General features: G+C 33.5%; 1 protein-coding gene and 1 long non-coding RNA gene across 2 annotated transcripts; one reads left to right on the top strand and one right to left on the bottom strand.

Annotated features, from left to right (window-relative positions):
• Nucleotides 1–1,881: 1,881 nt before the first annotated feature.
• On the top strand, nucleotides 1,882–4,589 carry LOC107166970 (uncharacterized). The gene is made up of 4 exons (XM_015515838.2): nucleotides 1,882–2,044; nucleotides 2,260–2,765; nucleotides 3,357–3,419; nucleotides 3,970–4,589. The coding sequence occupies exons 1-4, from the start codon at nucleotides 1,942–1,944 to the stop codon at nucleotides 4,015–4,017; spliced, it is 720 nt and encodes a 239-aa protein (XP_015371324.2). The 5' UTR covers nucleotides 1,882–1,941; the 3' UTR covers nucleotides 4,018–4,589.
• Nucleotides 4,590–7,278: 2,689 nt separating this feature from the next.
• LOC149058807 (uncharacterized) lies at nucleotides 7,279–20,219 on the bottom strand. The gene is made up of 4 exons (XR_016190498.1): nucleotides 19,904–20,219; nucleotides 16,503–16,706; nucleotides 11,884–11,973; nucleotides 7,279–7,785 (listed from the first exon to the last, which is right to left on the bottom strand). It is a non-coding gene; the product is annotated as an uncharacterized LOC149058807 (long non-coding RNA).
• Nucleotides 20,220–21,185: the final 966 nt, after the last annotated feature.

Genomic DNA, 21,185 nt, shown 5'->3' with positions numbered 1-21,185 from the left:
ATATTTCAAAAAAAAAAATTATCAATTTTGAAGTTTTTTATTTTCAATATTAAAAAATAAAAAATGTAGCACAATTAGTGTCTACGAATTATATTAAAAGAAATTTTTAAAAAATATTGATTAGAACAAAAGTTATTTGTCAGATCTCCGTGGGACACCTGTATAGATTTGAATTATTGGTACTCGACAAAAAGTTGAGCAATTGTTTTGAACACCACTTTTTAGATGCCTTAGCAGTTATATTATATATTTTCTCTAATATTATAACTGTAACGATCACAACACGTTTGTTAGAATACCAACCAAGTAAACAAATAAAATATGGATCTAGAAGATCTATCATTTATTCTAAATTACTCAGACACAAACATGCTGATAACTATTAAAATGCATAACTATAAGTTCATTATAATAATTATAATATATTATGTTGTCTAGATGATGTCTTATCTCCTTGTATATTACACACGTGCGTGTATTTATTTAACAGTTAGCTTTTAATTTTAAAGTGGTCAACAGGAAACGTTTTTAAAGAGAAAATAAAACAGTAAACAAAAATAAATATTTTAAAGCTGCACCTAACACTTAAATCAGTACAGCATGAACACATTTTCAACATGCAAGAGCACACGACTGTCACGACTAATATATAATATCTTAGAAACGAACCATTACTGTTGTTGTGCATTTACAATCCAATATAATAGATGTCCATATATAATAATTTATATGAATAATTATTGGATTCGATTAGTTTTTATCAGACTGGTATTGTTTATTTTTATTATGGGCTCCGTCATTAATCATCATAATTGGTTTAATATGTTTGTTTATTAATTTTAAACGTAATAATTTTTACATTGTCGATACCAATAATCAAGGAAATGTGTTAATTGGATGAAAAACACTTAATTAAAAACATATATATTTCACGAATCGATTTATCTATGCGTGTTTTGTAAACAACTCACATCCTGCGGCTCAACAGCTGATAACGAACATGATTTTTCTCGGTACTTAATGTAGTTATTGTTATTCCGTTTGAGCGTTTTAAAATACGAGGCAATTATGTATTCTTAAATTATTTCATACATCTCAACATGCCAGTAATTAAACAATAAATTAATGGATTTATGATGTATCAGACGATAGATTTGCCAATATTATGACAATATAATATAATAATATGCCCCCGTATACAACGGGACGAACACATTTTAATAACGCAGCTGATGCGACAGTCGATGACATTGAAAAATATACAGTTTATACAGACGGAGCACACTATAGTCTTGTCTACAATAATACTATTTTCGTAATAAGTGCAAACATAATATAATCGAATAAAGTTACGATGATAATATATCGCCACAGTGTGCGTGCTGAATCCGTCGAAAAGAGATTTTAGACGAGCGCGTGCCACACACACTCGTATATATATATTATGATACATCGACATGGCCGTTCAAACAATACATACGCACACATAATATAATACTATATACAAAATACAATATTTAGGTGATTCACCCAATGCCCTACTGCTGCTGTACATCACCACGGTGTGCACTGTGTATATTTACTCAGTCCGGGCGCAAAAATATCGCACACTCCCCTGCGTCGACAATATATATATGTGTGTATGTCGCGAGTGTCTGAAAGCCGGCCGCCGATGGGGGGGAGTGGAGACCGCGCGCAGTCCGACCGAGGGTGGCACCTCCCCGGCGGTGACACAAAAGGCGAGACACGGATTCTGTTTATCGAGTTCATTGTGTTTTTTTCCTCCCCTACACCTCCGCCCCGTCGGCGTATATATCTCCCTAAATTTTCGCCGGACTCGATCCCCGGCCGCGGGAGGGTCCATCGCTCGCGTATACTGATTTATAGGTTAGTCGGTTTTCGGAACCCGACCCGGTAGACGCGCACACACGACCGACAACCATGTCCGCGTACGACTGGCATCCGCACCAGCAGCAGCAGCAGCAGCAGCCGCAGCCGCAACAGCAGTTTGTCGTCGACGAAACTCATCTACACGAAGGCAAAGGTAAGTTGAGAGTATATAATACGTTATTATACTTCCTAGTCAGAAAAATATAGTATCGTGCACAACGGAGCGGGAGTCGGAAACGACACACTATTAACATGACTTTTGTAGGAAGAACTATTTTCGTTAAACCGTCCGTCGTGTTCCAATAACTCGTTTTATGGGTTTTTTCAAATATATATATATATGTCGTGTGGTTTTCTCCGCTTTTTCAGGCGCCAGCAAAAGGTCCAGACAAACTTACTCGAAATACCAGACGGCCGTGCTGGAGACGGTGTTCCAGACTTCCAGGTATATCGTGCGGAACAAGAGACAGCAGATGTCGGCCGAACTGAGCCTGACCGAGCGGCAAATAAAGATATGGTTCCAGAACAGGCGGATGAAGGAGAAGAAATGCCACAAGGAAGCGCCGCGGATCGTCGTCGACCGGCAAATGCCTCAGCTGAGGGGCGAGAGATGTCCACCTGGGACATTGGCTGTCGGTTATGCCGAAGACTATTGCAGCAACGTAGTCGATCCGGCCGATGACCCGCGGGAAGAAGACGCTTTCGTCAGTGGTTACCAAACTGCAGTGACCAAACACCGACCGGACGACGGCGTCGGTTACTCCGTGTACGGTGGATACGATTTGCTGACCGCACCCGATCCGTACGACCAACGTGTGGCAAAACAACAATGTTGGCCTGCTCCCGTCGACTTCCATCAAGACTTGTACGGCGACGTAAGCATATTATAATACATTAATTAACTATAATATTGTTAGAACTTATAACATGTACGTAAGTATAATAAATAATAATAATTTTTGGGCTCATCAAATGCATATACAACTATTAGATTAAAGCGCGCGACCATTATTGTGTCTCTGAAAATACAAATCAAGTTATTATGTCACTCGTAAGATATCACTCGTACTTTATAATATGGTATCTGATAAAACAAACACCGTGATCTATCGCAATAAATATGACGTAATACGAACATGTTCAGTGGGCCCAATAATTATCTTCTTAAAGAATAAAATATAAAAATAAAATGTACATAAATGAAAATAATCACACACGCGTGCAGCCATCTCTTATTTCAATGCGTTTATCAAACAAATATTGTATCATACAATATTATTATTTAGTAGATCTGATAGTAACTTATTACTTATATACATACTAATATAATATCATAGAATAGTATTTCAACTGTTGTTTTGTTGGAAATATTTTTTAAGACATTTTCTGATATAAAAATATATTTCCATATTAAACACCTGTATTTATTTGAAAAATCAATTTCATTTCATAATTTTTTTTTTCAGCACGATTCAAGTCATTTTCAAAGATTGCCGACGACTCATCACCACTATCCGTTGAATTCACAAGTAAATAATATTATTAAAATTGTTTATTGATATCTAACTGACTATATATTATTGTATATTATTAATTGTTATTAATTGGCGCGGAACGAATTACGTTCTTACATTTAATATACGATTATATTCTATAAAACTAATCGAAGAAATTATTATTCTTTAAATCTTAAATCTACGTCTGAGAGCGATTCTATTTTAAATAATATCGGATTTTTTATATTATATAATAGTTTCACAGCAGTGATAACGCGTGTTGTGGTTTTTATAAGCTAATTGCTATTAGTATTCGGTTGATTGTGCATCATAAACCATATTTCATAATTGAAAATTCTGACCAACAAACGTTTGTATCATAATTACGATTTGTTATTATATCTATACACAACCCTTGTGCCATCGACTATATTGATAATGATAATAATTTATAAAAGTCTCGATATCGTATTGTAAGTCGTCCTAACGCGTTTAATTTAAATTTGATTTACAATAAGTACAATATGCGCCTCGGAGAGAATGCACATTACGTTTATTCATGTGTTCAAATTGGTGTTCGCAGGTACAAGACTACTGTTCACCACAGCTGCAAGCTGCGCATGGTTATTGACGGCGGTCACTATATTCTTCAAAACGATTGTAATAATATTAGGTGTGCGCAGTTCGTCCCGCCTGTATAATATTATAATATTCATTATTCCATAATATCTTTCGACTGGTGCATGGTGATAAAATTCTAGTCAATTCAGAAAAAGGTGCTGTCCAGCTGATGAACAATCGTCGGGTGTCGCGTAATAGGGCCAATCATAATAATATTATCACAGCATCATGATAAAATACACTAAAACTCCGTCAGAATATTACGCACCCTTTCGGATCAGACCACCCACACGCAGTCACCAAATGATGCTGCAGCTACCTAGCTACTACACATATACGTGGACCTAATCCAATCTGACACGTTAAATGTGAACCATTCATTATTATTATTATTATTATTATTATCCTTTTTTTTTACATACAAATGAAATTATAATCAAAATTATAATATATCGTACGTTAATAATATTATTATTATAAGTATATTTCAACATAGTTTATGTATATTGTGCATGTATGCCTCTATGTTTTTTCGTGTGTTTTATGATTTTAAATATAATATAATTTATATATACAATTAAATATTAATACAGGTTTTTTTTTCAATCATTTAATAGTCGACATATCGTATAGGTTAAGCAGGTTCGGCACTTCTTTGGAAGATAACGATCATGTAATAATTAATGAACGTAATAAAAATCCAAGTAAGTAATAATAGTAAAATCAACAGCCGGATATAAAAATATGGAAATTAGATGCTGCAATACGTGCGCATTTCGCTGATCGAAACCCGTGCATAATAACGCATATTATTGCGTCTATGGCATACACGCATTGTGCATTATACCTACCCGTAGATATTGTACAGGAGTCTTTCGTTCGTCGGCACGTACGCGGGGGTTGCTCTCCTGCTGCGCGCGACCATTTAATCGCGCAGCTGCCGCGTCACCGTTGTGCACACGACGATATTTTTCAGGTAAGTCCTGCGGAGGGTTTCGTGTTCATGTAGTCTCGTGCTGACGTGCTGACTGCGGTTTATACCGGACATAAAGATAGATATAACATTGCTATAATAATGGTTTTTTTGCACAGACAATATTACGAATAAATTACGATTTTATTGTAATATGTTATTGTTATATTTATTGAAGCGGTCATAAACACTATAAAAATCGTTTTGTTTCTTGCGTTCGGCCGTTACACGTGGCTGAGCGTATTATTTCGTCTTTTGTCACCCCTATCTAATTATTAAAATATATATAACTTATACTCATTAACAGCGAAACCTCGAGAACTCGAATCGGTAATGGGTAAACAATGATGTTGATGATTTGCTGTACCAAAATATGATTTATAGTAAAAATTAGATGGATCTAATACGTATTAAAATTCAGCAACCAAGATATTTCTTCATGTTATCGATAATTTGACTTCAAGCGATTCCTTGAGATTTAGAGGATGTTTTTCAATATACCAATAATACATAATATACCTATAGGTAACTAAAAGAAGCTTGTACATGAATTTATTCTATGGCCCACGAATTTTTTTTTGCTTATTCATAGGGTTGCCATTTATTGGTTATATATTATATATTACTATTATAATTATTAGAGATATATACATATTTTTACAAATGTATTTATATTTTAAAAAAACAACAAATCTTTGACATGGGTATCGCCACAGCAATAAAGTATTATACGACTCAACACAAACTATAGGACCAATACTAAACATTACGTAGGTATTTAATATTTTTTAATTAACATTTATAATACTATGATATTATATGCTTCCGCCGATAAACTAATATAGTTATGATGTTATAGCCACATATAATAAATATAAGTCGAAGAATTCACGTACACGTTGATTGGAAGTATATTATATACCTGCTTATGTTAGCTATATCTCGTCGTCCGCTAAAATACCATTGCAGCTCCGCTTATATTATATGGTATTCGTATTCTTATTGTATTTAATACAATATAATTTAATATGTGTGTCAGAGCGCGATGGCCGATTATAGCAACGTCATCGTTGCACCATGATGACAAGCGCGACGCGGTAGCGTAGAAAATATAAAATACGAGATGGAGAACGGCAGCGCCGACATATACCTAATCTGCAGATGGACATTAAAAACACATTTACAGAATGAATTTTGCAAAACATCGCGTGAATTAACCGGTACTGTGTGGGAAAACTATGGTTGTGGTCGATGAGTATACCTACCTATTATACCTGCCTACTAACTCACATGTATTAGCAGTCGTAGTAAAGGTTGTATATATAGTAGCTGTACCTACACAGTGCAGGTTACCCCGTTACAAGTAAGACCTTGCAGGTAAATTTCGCTTTCACAAACAACAATTATTACTCAGTAATCCATTTTTATACCAAATATAAAATATTTCTGCATGGTCCAGACATTGGAGTACAGCTGCTCACCGGCCGAGTGTTGTTTCAGAGCATTTTGTGTCACACAAATGTATCTATTATTCAGCTAAAAATAGGAAGGCTTTTTTCCAAAAAAATGTGATTTCAGTAAGTATACCTATCTTTCTATCTATGATGACTTGCATAATAATTTATCGTCGTATATCTGATATCAGAACATTTTTTCTCGAAACAATTTTCATCCGTATAGCATGAACTACCGTAGCGTGTATAAGTAGCACTTATAGGTACACAAACTCAATATATATTATTAAGTTCAATTTTAATAGAAAACCAAGAAAAACAATGGTGATACAAATATAATCAATCTCCAACACTATCTGCAAAAAACGGTTTAATTTGACTAAAATGCATTCAAAATTCAATTAAAATTTTTTGATGGTTTATCATCAATTAATTGGCTTTGTTCCAAGGAAAAAGTTTATTTACGACGAGTTCAGTATATTATGAACTGACAAAATTTTGCTGACTATTTTTAAAATTGTTATTTATTTATAGTTTGAGTCTATTTAGTAAGCAATCGTATAGTATTTAGATCATTCTTTTGTAATTCAAAAAATATATGTTATCATATTTCCAGAAAATAAAACATAAAACTTATTATCGTATTCAACACGAGTTATAAATATATATATACCTAATATAATACAATATTATGTACAAAATATATTTATAATAAATACCTATAAGAGTACTCTAATAGTTGTGGGTACTCTCAAAATGCATCCTTCAGTCTGTTTAACTAACGAAATGTTATTTTTTTTTTTACCACTAATAATCTCGGATTACGTCACTACATGGTTGAACAATATTTTAGTAAGTTTCGGTCAATAAATTTTTGAGACTTGTGAATTATAATATGGTTATATTTTTTTGAAAAATAAAAATACCACAATCGAACTATTATGTGAATACTTTTAAAAGGTTTTTTTATATGTATAAAAATGCCCAAGGGATGTACAATAGGTATCTATGTATATGATATATAGTTATACAATATACCTAATATTATTATACAAACGAAATATTTCCGGAAATATTTGTGAAATATGTGAATTCATTTTTTTCACGATTTTTTCTTATATACCCTGCAATACCTATATTATATCATATTATAGTGCGTAATGTTTACACCATCACAAGAACAAAACATTCAGACACAACAGTTCACGGTCGGTGGTAGCGGCGGCGGATCTTCTTAATGGTTTTTTCCGTGACGATCTCTGCGCTCGGAAACACCGTGACCGAAACGTTGTGCATTCACGTCCACCCTGCGTCGCGAATCAGCTGCTGTCCCTTGTTTTTTTCGAGCACCCTGAGCAAATAAAAAATAATAATATTAACACACGTCCACCGATACAGCGATGACTGATGATCTCTAATCGACCACACGCACGTCATATTATTTTACATAATGCGCAATGCATAATAAATTGTATTATTTTGATACGTGCACTAAAATAAAACTATCGAATCCCACAAAATATTATCGATAGATGATAATAATATTATACTGGTACTCTATATGCGCTGTGTCGCGTTATAATAACAATGATAAGCGTGACTATATTAAAATATAAAAGACAACATTATCACGTATATATTATATATAGTTGCCAACCTTTTGCCGCGCGTACTATAGTGAAATATAGGTATATCACGCAGAGTGATTAGGTACTTCAGAATATTAAAAATTACAATACTAATGTTTTGCGTTTTACCATTATTATTGGTTTCACGTCCTAAAAACTATATAAACAAAATTATAAGTACCAAAACTAAATAAACAAATAAAAACTTAGTGAGAACCGGATTCAGAAATATTACATGTATATTATTATTATACTTAAGTTATAAACACCAGTTTTTTACAATTTTGAAATATTTTGTTGAATTTAAAATGGTTTATTTAGTTATATATACGTAATATACCGCAATAAAATTTTAAATTATTAATAAATTAGTGACGAAAACGTTTCACTCATGTTTTAAATTATAATCAAATATTTTTTTTTTATCTGGGACGCCTCTTTTGTACGTATTTCTCAAAAACAATGAATTCTAGGTGTTAAGTTTAGAAAATAACCAATACGTTATAATCTAAACTGAATAAACCAAAATGTAATCTGGAGTCCATATAGGTGACAATATTGAAAAAGGCTGGTCACAATACACTCGAATAAAATAGGTATAAAAATAATTACGTAGGGATTCATAAATACTCATAATCTGGTGAGTTCACATTCGTTTAAGTCTCCGCGAACATATTAGTCAGTACTATAGCTGCTGCAGTTGCTATAGTCACCGGACGACTACGAAGAATAATAATTTTAATAATATTCTATCTATGAACAAACCGTAGGTATATGATGCCGTGGACAGTGTTTACGGGCACCAGGTTTTCGACATTATAATATTCACACTCCCCACGCGGCGTTGATAATAAAACCTCACCCGCGGACGTTTGTAAATGATGTAAATATGAAAATTTATTTTCGCGGTTATAATCCGGCGAATAAAAGAAATAGGGTGCAGTGGCTTCGCTCCACCATACGTCGTTTTCGTGATAAAGTGAATTCGATTAGAATAATAATATCAAGGGCCACTCATGCATATATATTATACATACATATATTCGTGTTAACTATTATACTTATGCTCTTCGTATATTATGTCCGATAAAACTTTTCACGGTTGTATACTATAAAACACTGATCGATTCCATTTGTACACAGTTTGCAGGTTGCCCAAAGTCGTTTTCATACCTAGCTATATATATCCGCAGCGACATTAGTGATGAAACAATAAAGCATCTCGGCTACGATAATAAAATTATTCACGATTGAGAATGAGAACGACAAAAAAGTCTATTAAATCGAAAAAAAATTCGGAGTAACACGCCAATTTGGTCGTCATCATTAGTCAAAAATAAAACAGAAAAACAACAACAACAACACGAACCACCGCGCGGAGACCCTCTGAGAATTCCTTTTATACTCATTTCGAATGGTTGCATGTCATGCATATATATATATATATATATATATATATATATATATATATACATAAACACGACAACAACGGTTACGGGTGGCAGAGGGTGGTTGGGGTGACGACGGCGGTGGTGGTGGTGGTAGTTCCGAGGAAAGGGTGGTAAAGCGGAAAAGAAACAATGCGTGCGTACGCGGTTCGGGTTTTAAATTTTCTCTCCGGGCCAAGGGGCGGATTGTCACTCAAGTTTTGAACTGCATTGACTAATGACACCGGGCCCCGGTATTGGCACACACCCCTCCACCGCCGCCGCCACAGCCACCGACGTGTACACTACTCGCCTCGCTGTAGGGCTGTCAAATACATAAAAGATGGATGGATATTCGCAACAGGCAAATACGCGAACGCACGCACACACCCGCGAGTAAACACTCACACATACGCGCTGGTGCAGAGACCATTTTGAATTTTTTTCGCCGTCGACCCATCACGGAAAACAATACCGCACACACGTCATTATATTAACGTTTATATAATATGTAGGTAGGTAATGAATATAATGATATTTTACGTGTTGCAGTATTTAACACTGTAAATATGGTTGCAGTCATGTACCAATACGTTTTGTCATCGCTGCACCGGTTTGATTTCGTTATCTTTTTTTGATGTGTTCATACGAGACTACCGAAAGGCATTTTAAAAAACCTAGTTAAGAACATCAATAGTATAATTTTATTACACATTATATTATGTATATTCAAATTTAAATAATTATTAAAATATCGTTATTAGGGATGGCCGATATCTGCAAACATTTTTGTTTCTACGTTTAATTAATTGTTTTGAAATATATAATATATTCATAATTTCTTGCAGCTATAATATTCTCTCAAACAATTTATTGTACTATGTAGAAACGTACCTGTATGGCACTTGTAATATTATGATGTATACAAAATATATAAACATAATATGTTAAAGTTGAAGAAAATGTTCAATTGAAATCGCGAGAAACATCTCAATTTCAATATTATACGATCCTATTTGACTATATAGTTCAACCACAAGAAAGGGTATCGACAAATCGAATAAGTGTCGCCCACGTTTAATTTTACCTATATGTACTTATAGGTGCCCATTCTATCGACGTTTTTCATAATCGCAAATGGATAGATAAAAATTAAAATCGCCGGAATGATATGATTATAATATTATAATAATATATACGTGTCTGCCACTTACAGAACCGCCTGACGTGATGCCGCGGCTGTACGCATATAGTAATTTTTACAACAATAAAATTGTTAGCACATGTGTTTGTGTGTGTCATTATTTATATCACTCTCTTCGCGTGAGAACGACCGTGTCGGTGGCGTATTGCGCGTTAAACTGCAAACAGCAGCGGACCATATAGAATCGTGTTATCATACATAAAATTATACTATATACATAGCACCGCGGGGTGCGTGAGGTCGACTCGAATGATGGAATCGCCGGTCGTAGAATTTACGACGCCGCCGCCACTGTTTTATTATTACCATATTATTAGTATGATGTTAACCTAACCGGCATATATACGTATATACCGGCCATAACATATATATATATAACAGTACGGCATTTAGCTTCGATGCAGAGAGAGAGAGAGTGCTGTTGAGAAATTTATCGGCTTATGAAGCAACGGCAGCGGCGGACGCGCATGTGACAAGCATCTGGTCAATACGCACGCCGGAAACGCGCGAGTATTCGCGGCTGTTTACAATCTTTATGATATTATGTAATATCTTTGGTACCGCTGTAGTTCCGCGTAGGTATGCATAATATATCATATTATACGATTCGGTCTCTTCGATGGAGTGGGGAAGAAGAGTGAATTTTATTATTTTTTTTTTTTTGTAAACGACACCTATCCATAATATTATAGTTCGCTTATATTCCTTAAAGATTGTCCTTACACAAATGTGTTCATTCAAGAAAAATCCATGGGATTTTCATATATATACGCTCCATTCTTATTACTCCTTCATAACTTTAATCTCATAATAGTATAAAGTATAAAATAAACATAATATCGTCTTTTGAATCATTTTATCAATCAGAGTTTATTGTATCATCGCAATAATTATATACAGGACTAACTATATTATATCAAGATAACCAAAAAAAAAAAAAAAAAGATTATCGGAAAGAAGTTTTTTAGAGTGGCATGTTCATAGGAAACTGCTGCAGTAATTCAACTACCGCTTAAGTAAATATTATATAGGTATCGTGCCAATATGATATTACCTCGAATGGTAGGTACCTATATATCACCGATATATGAAATTACAATAATTGAATAATCTTGCAGTGGCGCGTGACGTCGGTACGTGGTGCATAATAAGCCAACTCGAATATCATTATATACGTCTTATGGAAATACCTGAACATAATACTTGTTGTGAATGCGCCGAAGAACCTTGAGCAACGTTTTTCCTTCTATTGTCAAAATGCAAACGACTTCGAAAAAAATCTATTTAACAGAAAAACAAGAATAATAGAATATGCATTATTACATCGATGCGATCGTGAACGCATCGTGACGTTTTATCATGGCAATATAATAATAATAATAATAACAATATTATGTCACACACACACACATGTATATACAAGTATACAACATTTTGGGATTTATCATGTTTTTGGAATAACAAAACGGAATAACCCTTATCATAATATCGTATGTGTACGCGACGACGATATCATCACGTTCTATTGGTAATTAAACATTTTTGGCACACCACTTGGAGGGTGCAGACGTGAATCTTTATCACAAAGGCAACGCGACGAGTCGTGTCAGGGGTGGCGGGTCACCATGACCCCAACGCTACTGTTACTGCAGTCTTTTGGGCTAAACACAACACTCTCATAAATACTGCACGCACACACATACACACACACATATATATAAAATTACTTTTTTTCTTTACAATCGGTCGCAAGTAAAACGCTATTTTTCATCGCCACTCGAACGAAACGAAAAACGATTATCGCGCATGTCAATTATAAAATATAATATATCATCTATATGGAGTACATTAATACAGTACCTATTATACTTTCGCGAGAAGTCATTGTGCATATATTAGTTTAAGTGCTAAAACAACGTACGTAAAACCAGCCCACCCACGTTTGTGCAGATAACGAGATCTGTAGACTGCAATTATGGTTTACGAGAATTCGCAAGTAAATTAGTCGAAATTCGTTAAACTACGCACCGATTTTCGCGGAAATATACGGAAAAAACGGTATAACTACGTTGGCCCACCCGAGTAGTCCTGTAAAACTTTCGAATCGGTGTCGATTTGTTCCTCTCGAGTGCACACGCGTCTCGTGTCGGATAGTTGACCTGCGCATGTAAAAGCGTGGGTAGGTATATTACGCCTACACGGTTCGTCCCGTTTTCGTACGACGACGAACAAAAATGTGTTATTGTCGTAGACACGCTTAGTCGAAATCTGCAAAGTAACTCTAAACAGTATACACTACGTAGTACTTAACATATACGTATATACTTAATAGTGACGTTGTAATAGAAAACTGTTATAATACGAGTCCATAAATATAATACTATCATACAACGCCGGCCTAAAAGAGATAATATGGACCTGCAGGAGTTATCCGACCTACGGCCCACAAAACTGGATGACGAATTTTGAAAAATCTCTCTAATAAATCTTTAATTTCATTAACCCTGTATCCCCTATATCACTTTAAAAAAAAAACATTTTGGCCCGCCAATCGTGATGCCGAAACGAATAACAGATTTCGTCCGCCGCCGTAAAAAAAAGGTTGGGAGACCAGCTTAATATAAATCGTTTGATAGTAAAATATTAGTCATAGGTCATAGATAAGTATATAGTATTACAGATATATTTTATACGAATTTCGTTTCATATGCATTTAAATAGTTCATTGGAATAGGCGAGTTTTAAGGTTTTAACGAATAATATTTATTAATATAAACCTATTCGACCGTTGTCAGTGTGCTACTGTTGCAGTGTATATACAAAATCCATTGACTTTACACTAATCGTCTTCCACAGTCCGTTTAGTACACTGAAGTTGCTCGTGTATTTTATAATAGTGTATATGGCACACCCTATTGTGTCGCGCGTAAGAATTCGTTTCACGCATGTTAAATAAAGAAAACAATAATAACGAATAACAATCGATAAACTGTACACATACTGTCGCCGAACTGTATAAGTATATACATACACATATATATATATATATATGTATATATAATGTATAAATGTATATTCGAATTCAATCGCGATTCGAACCAACGTGAACAAAAAATCGTATATTATTATGCTAACGGAATATCACATAGTATATGTATAATATGTATATGCGTATGGATCGGACTGCGTTCTGTCGACTCGTAATACGAATGTTATATGGATCATTAATCATTTTCAAAAAGTATAAAACATATATTGTACTTAAACGATTAACGATGGTTCTTTTTCTGCGTATATTTAATACCACTGCGGTCCGCACACCCCTTCGATGTATACGTATACTTCAACGACAAATAGGTATGCATAAAGCAGGTGAAGGAGAATAAAATACATAGGTATCGAAATAATTTCTATTACATATTCCTAAGTATACTGTAATAGATCCAATTATTTAGAATTTAAATGAGACTTGAATCATGTGGACGGAGCTGTGAAGACAATATTATAATATACCATTATTGTACACTGCACAGTGCACACGTATACTCGTATATTAAATATACGTTTTAGTTATGTCTCTTTGATGCAGTTCTTTGTCCATGTGTGAAAGCAAATTACTATGTAACATATGAGTGTGGGTGTAGTGCGTACCACAGTGATAAACATCACTGCCACTGATAGTCACGTAACAGGTCATCGCTGATACCAATATAAAACTTCAACTTTGCCTATGACAGGAGGAGATTCAAAATTGTTTCATTGGGGGAAGGGATTCAGCATTGTCGTTATACTTACGACTATGTTGTCTATAAATTATGTAAACGTATTAAACATAAAAGCAATATAAAGTATGTCGAGAGTTGAGAGGATAAAAAAAAAATTCGGTCCAATATATATTAGATAGGTTATAGGTATAGTGTATATATAATATTTTATAAATAATTTAAATTACAAACATCTTTTTAGAGATTGAGAGACACTGTGTGCCTTTCAGCCCCTGGATTTGTGCCGCACCAATAATATGCGATTTACATAATTTACCGACAGTATAATTACTTTTATATGATTTTCGAGATCGATATTTTTATGTTTTGCAATTAAATTTTGCGTGTAGTTATAATTTCATTAGCTAAAAATCACGTAATGTTCGTGTTTTGTATCTATATACAGTATAAATGGTGACCAATCTAATGGTTCATATATAACATCATTATATCATGATACATTGTACGTCTAATATTAGAATAGTAATATTTTTTTTTTTAATTTGTATAATAATAAAGGGATTAAAAAAAAAATAATATGCGAAAAACGGTTTCGAGGGACGTCCCTCGTGCCACCGCCGGTACAGATCGTGGTCGACGTAACTAATATTTTATTATTATTTGGGCACTTACGCGAACCGGTTTCATGGTCAAAGGGACTCATTCTGGAAACACTTTACTCGGGGAAATAAAAAAAAGAACATCACCATGTGCACATTATAACGCATATATAATATATATATATATATACAGGGTGATTTTTTTATCATGAACCACTCATTATTTCAAAAAGTATCAATGTTTTTTAAAATATTTTTTTACAAAGTTTCATATTGTTAAAAAAACAACGTTTTTATGAAAAAATTATATTTTTTAATATTTTTTATCCTTATAATTTTTTAAGTTTTTTACTTTTTTGAATGGCAACCTACAGTTTTAATTTCATATTCCAAAGCAGAATATTTTTCTAAGTATTTTGATACGTAAAAATCGAATTTTGGACGAGTAGTTCATGAGTTATAAGTATTTAAAGTTTAGACAAGCGGAGTAGTGGACAAACATTTTGCGGGGTAACCCCGTACCACTCCACTCCGCCAATCTAAACTTTAAATACTTATAACTCATAAACTACTCGTCCAAAATTCGACTTTTACGTATCAAAATACTTAGAAAAATATTCTGCTTTGGAATATGAAATTAAAACTCTAGGTTGCCATTCAAAAAAGTAAAAAACTTAAAAAATTATAAGGATAAAAAATATTAAAAAATATAATTTTTTTATAAAAACGTTGTTTTTTTAACAACATGAAACTTTGTAAAAAAATATTTTCAAAAACATTGATACTTTTTGAAATAATGAGTGGTTCATGATAAAAAAATCGCCCTGTATATATATAAGTGTGTAAGCCAAACGACACGAAAGCCTAAAAAATAATTCCCATAACATATAACCTCTTGTGTACCTACATATTATATGCACCGCGAACGAATTTTCTACAATATGCACAATGAATAGTCCAGAGCATCAGCGCAATTTGACAAATCGTTAAGTTGTAAAACGTGCATAAGTTGTTATTCATCGTTTATACGTGTGAATTATACATATATATTTAGTAGGTAGGTAGTTAAAGTTATAATACGGCTAATTACTCTCTGTTCTAATAAACTATATCAAACATAACATATATATATCGTAAACACAGTCATGTTTACTCGTCTCATATATTATGTACTTCTTGAACAACGTATATATATATATATATACATACAATAATATTATATTATATACTCACACGGCGGAACGGTAACTTCGTCAGCTACAACGTGACATCACGCGGTAGACGTATACAACTTATAATTATTTAGCCTAAACTCAAAAGAAGATAAAACATTATAATATTACACTTGGGGTGATTGCTGCTGCTTATCGATATAGCTGAAGCGACTAAACAATAAGTTCAACATAATACCGTTTGTTACGTGTTGTTCTAAATTACAGGAAAATTTAGTACCCTTAAAATTGTATATATCTATTATATGCTTACTCTGTCCACTGTCCAGTAAAAGAACACGACACCCACGGTCCCGACGAAATTCGGTTCTCCTGTGTATTTTCTATACGTGACATCCTGTCTGCATACTTAAACTGCGGTCTCGATGGCAGGGTGTCGCGGTGTGGAGATGCGCAGGAATTCAGAATCAGCATGTTCACTCGCTGGACGGAGTATCTATATATGTATATAGCTTATCTATACAATTATCGGAATTATTATATTAGAACTCACTTCAATAAACTCGAAACTCAGTTCATCAAGACCTAACCTAACCCGTAACCTTCACACAATCTGTATTATTTTAATCTTATTTATCTCTTAACCGCAGTTGGTTATTTTTCTAAACTATCGATTTTATATATGAATTATACGAGGAGGTAAAACGATAATACAAATATCAACTTCTGAGTTTGTTCAATTGCGGATCTCGCGATCTCTTTAAAAAATAAATAAATAAATAAAATCTATTACGCGTTATGTTATAAAATGTTAAAAACAATAAGTAAACAAAAAAAAAGTCCTTGAAACTGAACATATACGTACATCGTTTAACCGATGGATATTATATAAAGATCACGTGCGCTTCAAAAATTACTACAACGTATTTCGTCTGTGTTGGATCTACATACAAAACACAGTGTAGTAGTAAAACAATAAAATAAAAAAAAAAATGAGAAAAAAACGCGCATAACGCACATTAAAAATATTTAAAAAAAAATATTTCGTCTTAAAACACTGCCAACGAAAACGCTATACCATCTGCACGTATGTATATATATATAATATTATGTATAATACATTTTACGACATACAAATTGAACGTTATCCATCAACCGTGTCACGTCGTTTGCGGTTGAGAGAAATTGAGGGAATTCCCGTCGTACTTCGAACACGCGGCATTATTATTATCGGGATCGGTCGTAATAAAGGTGCATACGATGAGCGAATATGGAACTTAAAAAATCGTCTAGAAAAGTCATCTTGCAGGACTGAAGGTGCTGCTCCGGTATACTGCAGTTAATTATGACATGCGATATGCTGCTGCAGTCTTCAGAAGGTAGACTCGTCGCTGATTTACCATAATATGTATAGTGCATCGCACGCGTTATCGCTACTGCAAGTTCCGAGTATACATATATCGCCAAGTGACAAACGATGGCAATCTGTCCGAGGTGGCTATATACATATAAATGGACAAAGTTTTGGCAAACTCACTGGGAAACGTCAAGACCGCGAGCGTATACACACATGTTACGAACGCACTATATCTACAATAATATTACATATTGTCAATATAGATTAGACGCAGACACGCGCTCGTGCATAATATTATCCAGCGATGCTGCGGTGGACCGCGAGCAGGCCAGCGGGTTTTCAGTCGAAGTTCGTCAAAATCTTCGGTCGCAAAGGGTCTGTCAACGGGCACGTCATGTGCGTGTGTGTGGGTGTGGGTGCAGGATGGGTGCGGGCGTGCGCGCTTGTGTGACGTGTACCTACTCGATCAACCCTCAAGAATATCCGTGTGTGGGGTTGCTCTGGGGCCCCGCGCGTTTACCGGCCGTAAGACATGTGTTAGACACACTCACACACCCGCACGGCGACTACAATAATCCAATAGACACACTGTACACAGTTCTGACTTACACGTGTGCGACGAACTCGCAGTATCCTCCCATCGTATATAATATGCATATCCTGCACCAGCGGCAGTAATAACGACGTTTTATTATATATATATAGGTTAACCTTATAAGCATCGTATACGCTGCAGTATTAAATGCGTAAACAAAAGGTTAGGTGTATGATAACAGACAGAGACAGACACAGCTAGGGAGACGTACTCTATATAGTCCTTATATATACGTATAACAAGACACTATAACGATTTTGTAGTGAGAAACTATATACCTATATATACCAGCCCATAGGAAAACAAGTGGGCTGCCTACCCTTTTTTATCCAGCCCACGCTCCCTTTAAATATGTTTCTTATTTTTGACCTAATACTCCAACCCTTTGAAAAATTTCCATCGCCTTTCGTTAGAAATTAATGAATAATAAATATTATTTGAAGATGATAAATATTTATTATACTATGGCTCAGTCTCTTACTCACTGGAATTACAATCTTTGAAAATTGGCTCATAGTAAATTTGAGTTGCTCGTCCTTGCTGGTCTACATATCGTATGTATATTTTACACGAAATAATATACTATGTCACTTGAGTTAGTCGTTAGTCTGTCTGTTTACTAAATATTCATTACTACTAACTAGTATAAGTATAACTATAGATATTTGCTGTATGTCCTATATTATATATGGGCTATATATTAGGTTTTGGGTATACAATAAATTGAAAGTGAAAGCGTTCAATCAATTATGCGTATATACTTTACATTGAGAATTTGAAATATTATTTATCCGTGATATTTTTAGTTTCAGAATGGTTCTTAGAAAAAAAACAATGCGTTTAGATTGTACATTGTACACTGATCCTTCAAAATTAAAATGTCCTATTTAGTTTATACTGATTTCAACTAGGTCCAATGTAATTTTTACATTACTCGACCAAATAAAAAAATACTATTAATGTCTTTACATAGAAAACTTAAGTTTTTTCCTTTTCGGTTCGAATCGCCATCACAATTATTAATGTATAATTTTCGATAAAATTCATAGTCATGGTAGTCATGAATTATTGCAGCTTTCCAATTGAAACGCGTTGGGAAACAGATATAATCTATACTATAATTCGATCGTGAAAAATGTCAATTACGTGTACGGCATTGCATGGTGAAAAGTAAACAAAGAATTAAGAAATAAGATATTATATCGTTGGGATAAGCTGATTTTATTAAAATATTAAGCTTATAAAGTGCTGCTTTGAACTGGCTTAACTCCGCATGCTACAATCGCTACAAAAACCAACTATTCCACCATTATAATCCACTTATCACTAGACTCTTTTATAAGTTATAAATAATAAGCATAATAACAATCCAATACAAGAATACAACCCCGAATTAAAGATTAAAAATACAGCAGTAATGTTTTGACCTTCTTGCCTATACATTGATAAATGATAATAATAATTTATAAATAAAACGTGTTATGGTTATATAAATATAATGTTATGTAAAATGTATATACAATTAATGTTTTATAACCTATATAAAGAATTACTATATAAGTCTACATCTTACTATATTTGATGACTGTCGACGAAATGACTTCAGTGGAAGGTACTTCCTTATGTACCTAGTATTATGTATATCAATTGATCTTATATTATTCAATGAATCTCAAGTGATTTAATAACTATATTCTTATAGTCTATATAAAAACATAATATATAAAAAAAAAAAAATGTGTATATAAAATGATTTAGATACCGCTCCAACTGCAAATGGTAGACCGACAAGGTTCAGGGAAGATTCTCGATGGGCCGTTCATATTGTGTTATATGATTTTATTATAGGCTCCAGGGGCGGAGTCGACCATCTGGATATCTATAGAGCGTATTACAGACGTTATGAAATTTTTAGCAATTTTATGGTCTGATGATCCTTTTCACGTGTTCGCAAATCTTTCGAGTATAGCTGCAGAGCTGCAAACAAAAAACTTATATACTTTTAATTCTGATATAACATCAAGTCGAATATTATGTAACGCACCTTCATAAAAAATATTGATACCATGTGTTCAAGTTCAATATTTAAATATGATTATAATTTTGCTGTCTAATGCATTTATTAAATACCTAGTAACATATTGTAATAATTAGGCTACGAAAATGACTAGTAAATAAATAAGAATAATATAGGTACATTTTTATAAACAACGGTACTTTTTTAATATGTGGTAAGGACTGAAGTTAACATATTACTTAAGTCATACCAGATAAATTATTTCAGTAAAAAAAATTTAAAAAATTAGAAATTAATTAGAAAAATTTACTCTCGGGTAGTTGTTTTTATGAAATCACATATAAGGTTTAAAAATCTTTTGTACACACTTGTAGCTTTATAAAAAAAAAATTTACATCGATATAATGTAAAAATCAAATAGAATTATCAATATTTTATAATATAAGTTATAACAATAAATCATTTGCTAATCATGCATCGAAAGATTTCAAAACAGCTTAATCTTCGCTATACATAATATTCGGATGATTACAGGGTGACATAGTTCGCGGGCTATCGATATCAAATTTAAATAGTCACGTTGTTGAACAATAATATCAGACAAAAGTGTTGATCATTAATCATTATATTATCTAGACATGTAAAATTACGGGAAAGTATCCGAGCTGTATATGACGGGATGCGAACAATTAGTACCAACCAATTTTTGATACCTGCGCAATCACGTGTCTCGGGTTGAAAAATAGTTTGTCATTTAATACGATATGTTTTATTTGTAATTTTTGTACTTATATGTGTTTTCAATCACATTCATATGTTACGCTTTCTTATTTTAATATAAGATATGATGAATTGATTGTACACTGATACATTGACGTTCGACTGCAGTTACTAAAGACCAACGAATATTTGCTGTATACTATATATAGGTACATACCTAAATATTATTTTCCGAACGATAGGGCTGTTGTAGAATAATATATGTATTATCTTAATTATTATTTTAATATGTTATCATTTGAACAGT

This window comes from Diuraphis noxia, unplaced genomic scaffold (genome assembly GCF_037042655.1).
Source record: "Diuraphis noxia isolate RWA-SAM2 unplaced genomic scaffold, SU_Dnox_SAM2 contig0002, whole genome shotgun sequence".
Classification (NCBI taxonomy): Eukaryota; Metazoa; Arthropoda; class Insecta; order Hemiptera; family Aphididae; genus Diuraphis; species Diuraphis noxia.
Note: the sequence above shows the minus strand (reverse complement) of the source record. Positions and strands in the feature narration are given on the sequence as shown.

Excerpts from the sequence above, each read along its gene's own strand:
- LOC107166970 (XM_015515838.2), top strand. The coding sequence starts at position 1,942 with ATGTCCGCGTACGACTGGCATCCGCACCAGCAGCAGCAGCAGCAGCAG. Across the intron at positions 2,045-2,259 it reads TCATCTACACGAAGGCAAAG|GCGCCAGCAAAAGGTCCAGA; the intron begins GTAAGTTGAGAG and ends CCGCTTTTTCAG. Across the intron at positions 2,766-3,356 it reads ATCAAGACTTGTACGGCGAC|CACGATTCAAGTCATTTTCA; the intron begins GTAAGCATATTA and ends TTTTTTTTTCAG.